Source organism: Chionomys nivalis, chromosome 18, assembly GCF_950005125.1.
Source record: "Chionomys nivalis chromosome 18, mChiNiv1.1, whole genome shotgun sequence".
NCBI classification, from domain to species: Eukaryota; Metazoa; Chordata; class Mammalia; order Rodentia; family Cricetidae; genus Chionomys; species Chionomys nivalis.
The window spans coordinates 22,534,421-22,548,439 of record NC_080103.1 but is presented as its reverse complement, the minus strand read 5'-3'; the positions used below and the strand labels follow the sequence as shown (position 1 = coordinate 22,548,439).

The 14,019-nt window shown below is 47.3% G+C and overlaps 1 protein-coding gene across 4 annotated transcripts in view; it reads right to left on the bottom strand.

Moving 5' to 3' along the window:
• Sort1 (sortilin 1) overlaps positions 1 to 14,019 on the bottom strand; it is an 82,443-nt gene that overhangs the window by 25,403 nt on the left and 43,021 nt on the right. For 2 of the 4 annotated variants that reach the window (XM_057793087.1, XM_057793090.1), the window contains exons 4-9: positions 12,720 to 12,822; positions 11,324 to 11,488; positions 9,409 to 9,482; positions 5,790 to 5,839; positions 3,402 to 3,532; positions 367 to 511 (exon numbers count right to left, since the gene is read on the bottom strand). In XM_057793087.1, the coding sequence (XP_057649070.1) occupies positions 367 to 511; positions 3,402 to 3,532; positions 5,790 to 5,839; positions 9,409 to 9,482; positions 11,324 to 11,488; positions 12,720 to 12,822 (668 nt within the window). The remainder of the gene's footprint in view (positions 1 to 366; positions 512 to 3,401; positions 3,533 to 5,789; positions 5,840 to 9,408; positions 9,483 to 11,323; positions 11,489 to 12,719; positions 12,823 to 14,019) is intronic. The other 2 variants (XM_057793088.1, XM_057793091.1) reach the window with 1 other exon arrangement.

The window sequence follows — 14,019 nt, the reverse complement described above, 5'->3', positions numbered from 1 at the left end:
AGGAGGAGCATTGTGAGCTTGGAGTCACCTGGACTACAGTGTAAGTCCCCATCTCAACACAACATCAAACAAACCAAAGCCCGTGTCTGACTCTTTCCTGTCCTCACCTGGCCCGGACTGCCTGCACTTCAGTCCCACTGAGCAGTCTGCTCCGGGGAGCTCCGCCTTAAGGCACAGCCACCCTCACAGACCACTGGAGGCACCAGAACAAGCGCCTTTTAAAGAGGCAACACATCATCTCTGGGGTATTAATAAACCTCTTGGGGTAAGAAGAGGAGTTGACATGTACAAAAGAACGCTTCTCAGAGCAGAGTCCCAAGCTTACACCTCTGCGGATTCAAGGGTGGGCCACTAGACGGCTCTTACCTCCAGGTTCATCTACATGCATGAATACCATGTCATCATTGGCTGCCAGAATGGAGTAGAACTGCTCCTGTCCCACGGAAGGAAGCTGCGCCATGCTCCACGTATCCCCCTGGTCTGTTGACACGTGGATCCTTCTCGTTGTATCCTAGAATAAATATACCAATAACTGTATTTTTAATTTTCCGTCAAGGTGTCAAATGTTAAGGACATGAAACATTTTTTTTAAAATAGTTGTGTTAATCCTTTCCTCAGTGGGTACAATTGCAAGAAGTCCCATGGCAGTTCTCTAAGCTGCTCCCACTCATCTCCAGGCAATGAAGCGGTCCATTCTATCTTGGCTTTCTCTGGCTCCTCTTGTCCTCCCAGTCACTGGCACCCATCTCCTTCAGCAGACTAGGCTGATAACATTTGCACATGCTTGCTTGAAATTCTCAAAATGATTGCCACTTGAGTGTCTGGTCTCTTTGAGATAACCCTGGCTTTAGAGAATTAATCCAAAGAAATAGATAATTGATGGCCTAGAAGATGAAGATGAAATCCATGTTGGGAGACCACAGGAGAATCAAGATGAGACAGACATGCCTCTAAGGAATTCTCTCCATAGCCATGAAGGGGATCCGTGCAGGCTAGGAGGAGATCAAGAGTCCAGAACTCCTAGAAGGATATTGGTCAGTGAGAATTTGGATAGGGTCTGCTAAGAAGCAACTGCTCTGGTCTCTGCTCCTGGAGACCAGCAGCTGTGGTTCAGTGGCAGATGCTGTGTCTACTTCCCATCCCAGATCCCTCTCTTAACCTCACGACTTCTGAGTCTCTCAAGGTCACCCACAATCCAGTCTTCCAACCCAGTGGGTCATTCTCGGAGTTCACGAAACTCTACCACTCACTTAGGTTTGCCAAGCTGACAGCTGTTGCCTCTGCAAATGCTTTCATAACAACATGGTGTCTTGATTTCCCCGGCCTCAGCCCTCCCTCCCTCCCACCCAGGCTTCTTAGCTAGATTCCTCCTCTCTTGGCAGCCTTCAGTGGAGAGGTGCTTCAAACCCTGCTCAATCCTCCCATCTTTTCTCTACCTGCCCACTCCTCAGAAGAAAGCACCCAGTCACATGGTTTTAAGTGCCATGAAATTCTGGGAGATTTGTATACACAAATGCTGACTTGTCATTTCCTCTCAGATACATAATAGGCATTTCATATCCAACACACTGAATTCTTGGGTTTTCTCCCACAAACCTGCTCCTCCTATAGCCTTTGCTACTCTGGGAAATGGCACTGTCAAATATCCAGTTGCTCAGGCCAAAGACTCAGATGTTTCCTATGGCCTCACTTTTCTTCTCTCCCACAAGGAACATCTAAGGCACCGGCTCAACCAATTGGCAATACATTTAAATACACACATACAATCTCACCACGTCTCCCCTCACCCACTGTTACCAGTCTGCTTCCAGTTCCCTTGTCCCTCGAATACCTGACAGCCTCTCAGCTGCTCCTCTCACTACCTCCACTCTTGCCTTCTCTCACGCACACCTATTCTGCTGCAGTGGAAACCAAATCATACTACAGTCCACCTAGAGAATAAAAGTCCTAGCCAGGCAGTGGTGGCGCATGCCTTTAATTCTAGCACTTGGGAGGCAGAGGTAGGCGGATCTCTGTGAGTTTGAAGCCAGCCTGGTCTACAAGAGCTAGTTCTAGGACAGGCTCCAAAGCTACAGAGAAACCCTGTCTCGAAAAACAAAACAAAGCAAAGCAAAACAACAACAACAACAAAAAGCCCTGTGGGCTACATCTTCCCACTCTACCCCCACCCCATTTCCCCAGTGCTCCAGCCACACCTCAGGCTCCTTGTCTTCAGGAGGTCTGAGGGGCTGTATCTGTCCTTGCTGATTCCACCCCAGGCGTGCCCTCCTCAGGGCACATCACCTGGATCCAACCACGTACAGGGCCTGCAAACAGTGCTGCCAGTTTCTGCTGCCCCCCATGTCCCTGCTGTTTGGTTTTTCCCCTAGACAGATCTACTTGCTGTGGTGGTTTGAACAGGAACGGTGATACTTGACATGACTAGGAGGTGTGGCCTTGTTGGAGTGGGTGTGGTCTTAGTGGAGGAAGTGCATCACTGGGATGGGCTTTGAGGTTTCACAAGTTCAAGCCAGGCCCACTGTCTCTCTTGCTACCTGCCAATCTGGAAGCAGAACCCTCAGCTCCTCCAGCACCATGTCTGCCTGTGTGCCACCATGCTTCCCACCATGACAATAATGGACTAAACTTCTGAACTGTGATTCAGCCTCAGTTAAACGCTTTCCATTTTAGGAGTTGCTGTGGTCATAGTGTCTCTTCACAGCAAGGGAACAGTGGTTGAGACACTTGTTTAGTGGCTTCCCCACTTGAATACAAGCTCGGAGAGCAGGAAATGCATGTATGTATTCACTGCCATCTTATGGGATTTAGACTAGTACCCAGTACGTAACAGACCCTCAACTATCATTATATATTGTTATTCTGATTATAGAACAATGTGCAAATGAATGACTTTCTTCCCCCTCCAGATAGTCATGTCTGAGTAAAGCCAAACACTGGGCCTACAAATCCAAAACCAAGACTAGTCCCAGTGACAGAGGTCAACATCCGCAGCCAGAGGTTAACATCCACTGACAGAGGTTAACATCCGCAGCATCCCCTGAGAGTTAGTCTCTGCCGACAGAATCTCTTCTGAAGCTTTTCCTGAAATATTTAAAATCACAGAGTTGACAAGATGGCTCAGTAGGTGAAAGTGTTTTTGTCACCAAACTTGATGACGTGGGCTTGATCCCTCGGGTCTACACGGTGTACAGAAAGAACAGACTCCTGCAAACAGTCCTCTAACCTCCATACATCTGCCATGTCACGTGTAAACACACACATCACCCACAGACAAAATAAATCAGTCTAAACATTTTGTTTTTCAAATGCAAGAAGACAAGAAATGCTGTCAGGAATGCACAGGAAAAGAAATCCACATGTGTGTTAGCAGGGACATCAGACCCTGAGAAGAAAATACTCACCTTATCAGCCATCACAGAGGCGAAAAGGAAACGGCCCCCAAGACCAAATGAGTAGATTTTCACGCCAATGGTTTTGAAGGTTTTCCCCAAGTCAGACGTTCTCCATAATTCCAGCGCACCAAGGTCAGCTTCTTAAACAAGACAAAGTATCCATTAAAACTTCACTTACAGGTGCCTGCCATCCACAGGGCCGCTCTAGAGCCGCTCTTGTTTAATACAGAGAAGGCACTTCTGTATTAAGGCACATTCTGAGCAAATGACAGCCCACGCAGCACGGCATCATACACAGACTTACACTTGGGTTTGTTTGACTCAGGTGAGGTTTTCTAGTGTTCATGACTCACAGTGTTGTACAACAGCAGCAGTGATGATCTGTACTCTCTTCATGGCACTTTAAGATGACCTTATTCTGTTTTAAATGATCTTGCTTGAGACTTTCCTTTCTTATTTATCGTCTAACACGCTACACTACTGTTCCATGACAGTGGGCCCTGGGTGTTTTGTCTTCATTGCACTCGTGTGTAGTCTACAGTAAGTACTCAGGTATTTATTGCATCAATTAAAAAAAAAAGATGTTTTCCTTCTGCTTGGATAGTGAGCATGGATTGGGAGGCCAATAGTTCAGCCGACATGAAAGCGATCCATCTTCTACAGGAACCACTAGGGCTGTGAGTCTCCTACTGTTCATGGCCTACACTGTATCTACACTGATATTATGGCTTGGATATGAAATGTCCTACATGGGCCCATGGGTTTAAATGCTTGGTACCGTTTGGGGAGTTGTGGGATCTTTGGGATTGTGGGTCACTGAGGGCAGGACCTGAAGCTGGCATTTACTCCTGATTCTGGTACAAGCTCTTTGCTCCCTGATTGCCTAAGATGAGAACAAGCAATGGCTATGAGCTTTTACTCCCAAGCAGGGCTGCTAGAGACAGAGCTGCTTCAGCCAGCATGCTTTCCCCACCATGATGGACCAAACCCTTTAAAGGAAAGAGCCAAAGTAACCTCTCCTCCCTTTGGTTACTCCTGCTAGTGTTTTGTCAGAGTGATAGTTTGAGGAAGAATGGCCCCTGAGGCTCATATATTTAAATGCTTATAGTTCATCAGGGAGTGGCACTACTTGAGAAGGATTAGGAGGTGTGGCCTTGTTGGAGGAAGTGTGTTACTTAGGGGTGGGCTTTGAGGTTTCAGAAGCCTAAGCCAGGCACAGTGTCACTCTCTTCCTGCTGCCTGTGGATCCAGATATAGAACTCTGAGCTCCTTCTCCAGCACCATGTCTGCCTGCACATCACCATGTTCTGTGCCATGATAATGGACTAAACCTCTGAAACTGTAAGCCGGCCCTAATTAAATGCTTTCTTTTATAAGAGCTGCTGGGGTCATGGTGTCTCTTCACAGCAACAGAACACTGACTGAGCTAAGCAGGGATGAGAAAAGTAATTATTCCAGAGATCTGGTATCCAAGAGTGCACTCTAGTGACCGCCTGACCGTGTGGCTTTCAGTCTAGTTCTGGAATGAGTTCAGACTAGTTCAAGGAATGAGCAAGAGTCTACAGCTATGGGACAGATGGGCACCAGAATTAAGTACGGCTCAGTGGGCCATTCTAGTGGGAGCTTGTGAGGGCCAGAATTCTGAGAGAAATGTAGATGTGAAGGCCAGACTTAAGAGGAGAACAAGATCTCTGTTGAGAACTGGGTTAGAGAACGTTCATGTACACTCTGGTAAAGAATCTGGCTGTAGTCTGCCTGTGATTAGAAATGTCGAATGAGACACAACTGAAAACTAATGGATTAATTTACTTGGCAGAGATGTCAGGCAGTAACATTCAGATTCTGTTATGGGTATAGTCAGGATTGCAGTGAGAATTCAGAGGGCAAGTCGAGAAGGATGTGAAAAATCCTTAGTTTGCCAAAGAAAGGACTGAGAGCAAGTTTCAAGTTGCAGGCAAGGCAGGTGAGACAGGTGAGGCCAAGTGGACGTGACAGTTAAAGAGACTAGCCATGCCTAAACACTTGGCACCGGGGCAGCGGGAAAGGGGCCGTGAGGGCGAGAGCCCACCCGATTAAACCGGAGCCAACATAACCTTTCTCCCCTTAAGCCGTGTTTATCAGGTATTTGGTTACAACAGCAAGTACAGTAGCACATACGACCGCTAAGATGAACTTTGTCATCTGCGTGTATAGTTACACTTTTATTGACCTGGGCATGATGAAGGAATTTAGTTGTATTTTCAAGATTTGAAAAGTAATTAACTGCTTTGAATTTTCTGTAGCTACTGAATTTACAGAAGCATGGGAAAATCTTTTACTTCTAACCCAAACAACCCAGAATATTCTACCATGAATGGGCAGCCATGACACTCTTTTCTGGGACTACAACATACTTACTGCAGGAGCCATTCACATAGGTGGTAAAGAAGATGATGTTGTTTGCTCCCCTACAAAGAGGCAAAGACAGGGATAAGAAATGGAGTAAGGCTACTGAGAGACGACGTTAGGCTGGTCGCAAAGGCCCTGGCAGCGTCTGGCATGCTGCTCACTGTGCTTGGTCAGGTTCACAGTGAGCACTCAAGAGGAAAAGTGGGGAAGCCGCTCAGATGGTCCCCTGGTGGAGCTCCCCACAGCCTGCACCCCTTTGTCTCCTAGAGCCGTCTACCTCACTGTGAGAACTCTGCGGCCACACTGACGGACTTGCACTCCTACTCTGCCGCTGGACGCACACCATTCCCCGGCAGCTTCATGCTTCTCTCTAGTCACTAAATCATAACCTCACAACTCCCAGCACAAGCTTAAAAACTAGTCCTCTTGTGGGGCTCTCGTGGTCACTCTAACTGGAAGTCTTTCCTTTTCTGCTGCAAAATTCTAGAGCAGTGGCTTCTCAACAAGTTCTGCCTCGCTGCGGACACTTGGAGTGTCTGATGACAGTTCTGGTTGCCACACCTGAGATGGGGCGAGGAGGAGGCAGAAGTTACTCCCAGCATCTAGTGGCTACAGATAGGGACCCTTCTGAACACCTCGAAGTGCACAGAACACTCCCTCAGGGATGACTCATCCCGCCCAATATGTCATTGGTAGTGAAGGCAAGAATCCCTGCTCAAACAGCCATGGAGCCAGCATGAGGAAAGCCCCATTCTAGAGCACTGTGCCCGACGATACACTGTCTGCCGTCTGCCGCTATCTGTCACCTGGCCAGTTGTTTTAATTGTGTGGGGTGTGTCTCATTGCCTCTGCCACAGTGATTGCCTTCTTCGGGTCAGTTGCTTTGTGGTTTCCCATCTGAATTTAGCCTGGTGCTTTTTTTCTGGGGTCAGGCAGGGGTTTGAGACAGGGTTTCTCTGTAGCTTTGGTACCTGTCCTCAAACTCACAGAGATCTGCCTGCCTCTGCCTCCCAAGTGCTGGGATTAAAGGCGTGAGCCACCACCACCCCAATTTAGTTAGCTTGGTGGTTTTTATGAGCTAAACAATTTAGTTATTTCATCAAATAGACAACTAGGTCAGTTGAATTATCTAAATGAAATTTAGAAAGGTGGTTTGCAGGGAAGGAGATCCTAAGAGCACTTATAGGTTACCATCAGCAGAAGGTCCTGGGTGTAAGCATGCTTTTTAGAACTTCAGGCTGGACATTCCTAGAGATCAAAGGTCTAAAGGTGAGTTACCAGCATCAGTAGCCTAGCTACCCTGAGTTTAGAGCTAAGCAATTAAATATTGTACAAAAGTAAAATATCAGGGCTGGAGGGATGGTTCAGCCGTTAAGAGCATTTGTTGCTCTTGCAGAGGACCCGAGTTCGATTCCCAGCACCCACATGATGGTTCACAACTATCTGTAACTTCTGGACCAGAGGGTCTGATGCCCCTTCTGACTCCCATAGGTACCTCGAGCATGTGGTGCACATATATACACATAGGCAAAACTCATTAGAAAAAAAAATTAGGGCTGGAGAGATGGCTCAGCAGTTAGGAGAGCTGACTGCTCTTCCAGAGGTCCTGAGTTCAATTCCCAGCAACCATGTGGTGGGTCACAACCACCTATAATGAGATCTGGTGCCCTCATCTGGCCTACAGGCAGGACACTGTATAAATAAATAAATCTTAAAAAAATTAAATGTAAAAACCTTATGTAAATCTGGGTGTAGTGGCACATACCTTTGATCCCAACACCCAGGAGGTAGAGGCAAGCAGATCTCTGTGAGTTTGAGAGCAGCCTGGCTTCATAACATGTTTTAAAACAGTCAGGGCTACATAAAGAGACCCTGTCTCAAAGCAAAACACCACATATACATAATGAAGAAACCTTGCATAGGCAATAAAATATCATTCAAAACTAGCCTTTTATTATAAAGATGAATTTCAATGGCTAAGGTTACCACACCTTAAAATGATATGAATATTTTAGTTCTTTTAGAAGTGACTTGTTAATTTACAAATGACTTTCTTGCTGTCAAGAAAGTCCATGTTCAGAGTGGACCCAATGGACCCAGTGCCAGCACCACTGACTAAAACATGAAATCAGGTGTGGCCTGGGCACAGAAGCACTCCAAAATCCTCCTTTAATGAACGCTTTTAGAAAAGGCCCACCTCATTTAAGTAGCATAGCTAGTATTTTAAGTGCTTTGGGTAGATATATTTCAAATATGTATGATTTATTTCTTCTGGTTCCCTAAGTAGAACACATAAAACCCTGGGGATTTGGGGTCGTTGCCACGAACATTAATCATATCAAGCCATAATACAGTGTTCTCCCAGAAGTTGCTGAAGTGAGTGTCCTTCCTTGATCCAGCACAGTAATTTTGTCCTGAGTGCTGTCTGTTTTCTCATGGCTCTCCTGCCGGCCTCCAGCTTTCAGGTGTAATTCTAACATTGTCTCGTGCTTGCTGCTAGCGGCCCTGCAGCTCATCTCTGGCAGTGATCTGCTCTTAACTGGGGAACCAGATTTGTTGAAATGAGTTGGTGGAAAGGAAGAGACTCTGAACACGGACCTGAGCTAGCAGAATGTGGGAGGTCTGAGGCTGCCGACTCAAGGCTTGCTTCACCACCCTCCAGAGTCTGCAAAGAGGCCTCCTTTCGCCAAGGGGAACCTGACGCCCAGAGAGGGAAAAGCACTGACTAGAAACAGAGCTGGGCTGGGACAAAGCAACTTCGCTCCCAAGTTGGAGCTGCCTCTGGTACACGGTACACGGTCTTTGGGCAGGCACAGAGGGCAGGGCACGCTGCCAGCAGAAGAGAGTGTTTTCTTGCTGCAAATGGTGGCACTTGCGCAGTCTGGAAGCCCTTTTGGCTCTTCCTGCGTTCACACTGTTTTACGCAACTGAAATGGAGTGCTAGACGAGGAACTGTAAGCCCGGCTATAGAGAAGTACCAAAGACCCCGCATTAAAGCCCCATTTTATGTCCCAATTGATGTTACCAGCTACGGAGAAAAACTCTTTGTAGGCAGCAGTCACATGACTTATAACAGTCACTGAGACAAAAATCCTCTGCCAACACAAATAGAAGCTCCTCCAGGGTCAGGTCTGTGTCCCGGCTCTCTTCCTATCCCCTATGGAGCTCCTCCAGGGTCAGGTCTGTGTCCCGGCTCTCTTCCTATCCCCTATGGAGCTCCTCCAGGGTCAGGTCTGTGTCCCGGCTCTCTTCCTATCCCCTATGGAGCTCCTCCAGGGTCAGGTCTGTGTCCCGGCCCCCTTCCTATCCCCTATGGAGCTCCTCCAGGGTCAGGTCTGTGTCCTGGCCCTCTTCCTATCCCCTATGGAGCTCCTCCAGGGTCAGGTCTGTGTCCCGGCCCCCTTCCTATCCCCTATGGAGCTCCTCCAGGGTCAGGTCTGTGTCCTGACCCCCTTCCTATCCCCTATGGAGATCCTCCAGGGTCAGGTCTGTGTCCCGGCCCCCTTCCTATCCCCTATGGGACCCTGGAGAGCACTTGGCACAGAGCAAGGACTTGCTATTTATTCATGTGACTTCTGGCAGCACTAAGGTTTAGGGCTCTGCACAGATGGAGTCTTGTGTTACTCACCATTTGGCCAAACATACTGCTTTGTGGATTTCTTCCCACTTTTCCCCAAAATTCTTGGACACCCACAGGCCATTCTGAAAGATTATAAATGACTTATCAAAATTCCAGCTTTATTCTGTGCAGCTGTTTATATGACCTTTCATGATTCACTTCCAACCAGTCAGTACCGTAGAAAGACATACTGGAGTTGTCTGAGCAAAACACTCACACACACACACACACACACACACACACACGTGCACATATTACTTAGACTTGGAGTCTTGGAATTGAAAACAACAAATTCATCTAAAACACCCTGTGTGCCAGGCCCTGTACCAGACACTGCATTCCTGCCTCTCGAGGAGCTCACAGTTTAACAAGGGACACAAGAGAGCTCACTACCATATGGAGTTATGGATGTGGTCCAGCGTGGAAGAGGGGAGTGGAGGCACAACGCACAGCGACAGCTGACTGAAGAACACCGACTGACTGAAACGATGGGCAATACGATCAAAAGGATCAGGGGACGCTAGTGCAGAAAGACAAATGAAGACTAGCAAAGGCAGGAAGGGGACAAACATGGAGGAGCATGAAGGTCAAAGGACATCAGTGGTGCAAAACTCCAAGGTGAGAAGATGAGGAGAAGTGAGGTGCACTCGGGGGGGGGGGTGCTGAGGAGCCTGGCTTTTATGGGAGCTCTCAGCAGGAAGGTCACAAAGAGGGAACAACAGCGTCACCTTTTAGGTCACAACCATAGATGAGAATGGGGAAAATGGATTTCAGAGCATCCCAGCTAGAGGTAGGATATGAAAGCTAGAGGCCTTCAACCATGGCCTTGAGGAACGGGATCAGTCAGAAATGAAGCCAGAATAGAACTGACTTTTCCAATAGTTCAGTGTGTGTGTGTGTGTAAGTCAATAATGTCAGGTGTGGGGGATGTGGGGTACATGTATCGTTAACTACTATAAATATTGTAGGAACACGCCTGAGAGGGGAGCAGAGATGCTCAGCTGGGACTCAGTTGGAGCTGCCTGTAGGACACACACCTGGAGAAACCTGGGGGTTCAAGACAGGAACCTGCTGGCCTCTGGGAAAGCCAGAGCAGGAGGTAAGGATATGAGAGTCTTTACATTCTAAGCAGAAAACAGCAGGGGGGTTGCTTAGTGCAAAATGAACAGAAGTGAAGGAGTTTAAGAAAGAGACCACTGCCGGACAGTGGTGGAGCACGCCTTTAATCCCAGCACTGGGGAGGCAGAGGCAGGCGGATCTCTGTGAGTTCGAGGCCAGCCTGGTCTACAAGAGCTAGTTCCAGGACAGGCACCAAAGCTACAGAGAAACCCTGCCTCGAAAAACCAAAAAAAGAGAGAGAGAGAGACCACCAAGAAAGTCCATCTAGAAAGGTAGGGCCAAAGAGTATGAGGTCATAGAGTCAAGCAAACGGAGGTCGCGGGATGCGTGATTGGCCGCTGCTTTGAAATGGAGCAGTTAAGAACAAGATGTCTGTCAGTGTCAGGAGCCCACTGAGTAGCCTCAGTGGGGGAGGGACAGAAATACCCTGGCTCAGCAGAAATGGACTGGAGCCCATCTGGGCGGAATCAGTCTTCAGTGCTTTTCTCCCCAACTTCCTCTCCTCTGTGACAGTGACACTCTTAGGAGGGTGGCGAGTCACAGTGGCCTTTGCAGTTCAAGAATGGGGACTGCAAACGTTTCTCTCCTTCCCTATTCCAGCAGCAGCAGAATTCACTCATTAAAATAACATACACGGTAACTCTACATCACACGCACCTGGAACAGAGGGTCTGCAGAAGTCATTCCCAGACGGGAAGAGTGTAAAAACACACATTTCATTGTGAGGAGACTTAAGGAAAAAGTCCTTTAAAGCCGGTATATTATGGTGCTGTAGACCAGGAAAGGCAAGCTCGGCTGAACTCACCTCAGTGCTGAGGGCGAGCAGGTAGTTGGAGTTCTGAGGGCTGTACATCATCTGAGTTAGAGGATGAAAGGGGAGGTCTGTCTGCACAAAGTTCTTGGCGAAGTCTGAGGACCTGAACACTCGGCCTCCTCGGCTTCCACCGGATACCTCTGCTGTTAATATCACCTGGCCCGAGAGAGGAGAGGTCAGGGTTAGGAGAAACAGGGTGAGGGCAGAGGTGTGTATGTATTTGTCTGTCTCCAAGTTCTAGTCTTAAAAGAAAGATACCCTGAATTGAGCCAATGTATACCTGTTTTTTTTTTTTTTTTTTTGACTCCAGTTAGTTTTAAGATGTAGTTTCCCCAAAGACTACAACGTTGTCAAAGGGAACAACTACCACATAAATATGAAGGGTTTTGGTGCATTTTGGATGTGAATCAGGAAAAACAATCTGCACTGGTTTGTGACCAGTGTGGTAGTTTGAATGTAACTGGCCCCCATAAGCTCATAAGGAGTGGCATTATGAGGAGGTGTGGTTTTGTTGGGCTAGGTATGGCCTTGTTAGAGGAAGTGTGTCACTGCAGGGGCAGGCTTTGAGGTCTCCTTTGTTCAAGTTTTGCTCAGTGTAACTATCAGACCACTTCCTGCTGCCTGTGGATCAAGACGTAGGATCCCCATCTTTTCCAGCACGATGCCTATCTGCCCACCATCACGTCACACCGTGATGATGAGGGACTGAACCTCTGCAAATGGAAGCCACCCCAATTAAATGTTTTTCCTTTATAAGAGTTGCCATGATCATGGCGTCTCTTCACAGCAACAGAAACCCTAAGACAATCAGCATCAACTATGTTTAATATTAAAAAGCCGTAATACCAAACTAAAACGCTGTCCTAATTTCATTTATGCTGCTTGATAAAATACACTGAGAAGAAACACCTTACACCTTAGGGGAGAAAGGGTTTATTTGGCTTCCAATACTAGGTTACAGTCCATCATTGTGTGGAAGCCAAGACAAGGATTTGAAGCAGTTGGTTACATCCACAGTCAAGGGCAGAGTGTGAAAACACGCATGCCTGCTCTTGTTTAGTGTCCTTTCCACACTTGCATTCCCTATGTTCCTCTGCCTAGGAACTGTGCTGTTCACACTGGGCTAGGTCCTCCCACACTGATTAATGCTATCAAGACACCCCCCAGAGATATGCCCTCGGGCCAGTTTGAGCTAGACAGTTCCCCAGGGACACGCCCACAGGCCAGTTTGATCTAGACAACTGTCCACTGAGTGATTTTAGATTGTGTCATGTTGATAATTAAAACTAGCATCCCAATGCAATACTGTGAGACCGTAGGTCACTCCGACTCTGACAGCTTCAGATGGCAAGCAGTACCCACTTCACATCACAGGAATGAGTCTCACCTTTCCAGAGTTCTCAGGACCAATCGCCATGCCAAATTCAGTCCGAATGAAGGTGTTATTGATGAGGTTTGTAATATCCTTAAAGTTCTTTCCATAATCCTCACTGAAAGGGAGGAGACAGGAAAAAGAAGGATATTTAGAGTGTGGTGTGGCAAGCTTGCTAGACTTCTTGGCCTTTATTCCCCTTTCGTGACTTTCTCAGTCAGGGTGGAATTAGTCTGAAGAACACGATACTTTCCTTGCCAGTGACAGGTTCCAGAATGGGGGAGTGACCTAACGTAGAGCCAAAAAGAGAAAAAGGCCTTCCCAGGAGATTTTCTAGGAAGCACATTACAGATAAGATACTTGTTAAAACTGCTTGGCCTTCTTCCAGACCAGTGGTTCCCAAATGGGGTGGATTTGTTCTCCACTCTGAGGGATGTCTGAGGACAGCTTTGATTGTCTCAGTCCAGATACTCTTTATGTTGCTGAACATGCTGCAATGCAAGGGCAGTCCCACAGTAGGGTGTTATCTGGACCCAAATGTTGAAGCATCATTGCTGAGAAACACCACAATGTGGTATGCGAATGCAAATTAATTAATAAAGATGTTTTTCACAATGAAAGGGCAACTGAGGTAACTCTAGAATCCCAGAAAAGCAGAGCATACAACACAGGACGTTTCTCTGTATTTAGTTATGTGAATCAACAAGTTCCTTGTTAGTCAAGCTAGTTTGAATTGGCTTCTGCAGCTGAAGAATTCCTTACTAACCTGTGAGTCCACGTTACCATGGTAAAGCCAGTGATTAAGTGCTTGTGGTTCTGATGTTTTCCTGTGAGAGGTTAGCATCCCTAGCTCAGGCATAAACTACTAACTAAAGTAGTCTGAAAACTACAGTTAGAGAAAGCAAACTACCAACCCCAACTTTTGGTTTTGCAGTTTTCCCCAAAATTCCCTCCAATAAAGCTTCTGGGAAGCTGGAATCCATGTGTAGCCTTTTGAGAAGAGGATCAGTAGCTGTCTGATGATAGGCCTAATACCATGGACAACTCCCTGAAAATGACACGGAACACTCAGACTTAATCTTGATGCAATTTACAGGGACTGGACCTGATGCGGGAGCTGGGCTTTCAGCCTTTGTCGGAGAAGCTTGATCATAAAGTAGGCTGAGAAGAGACTGGATGCTCAGCCCTTACTGGGGCATCTTCATCAGCTCCCATCCTCTGCCAATGCTCGCTTGGGGAACATCACAGAAAATGCGGAAAGAAAGGAAAAGCTGGAAGATGGGGAGAGGACTGCTGGGAAATTCTGGCTGTGACA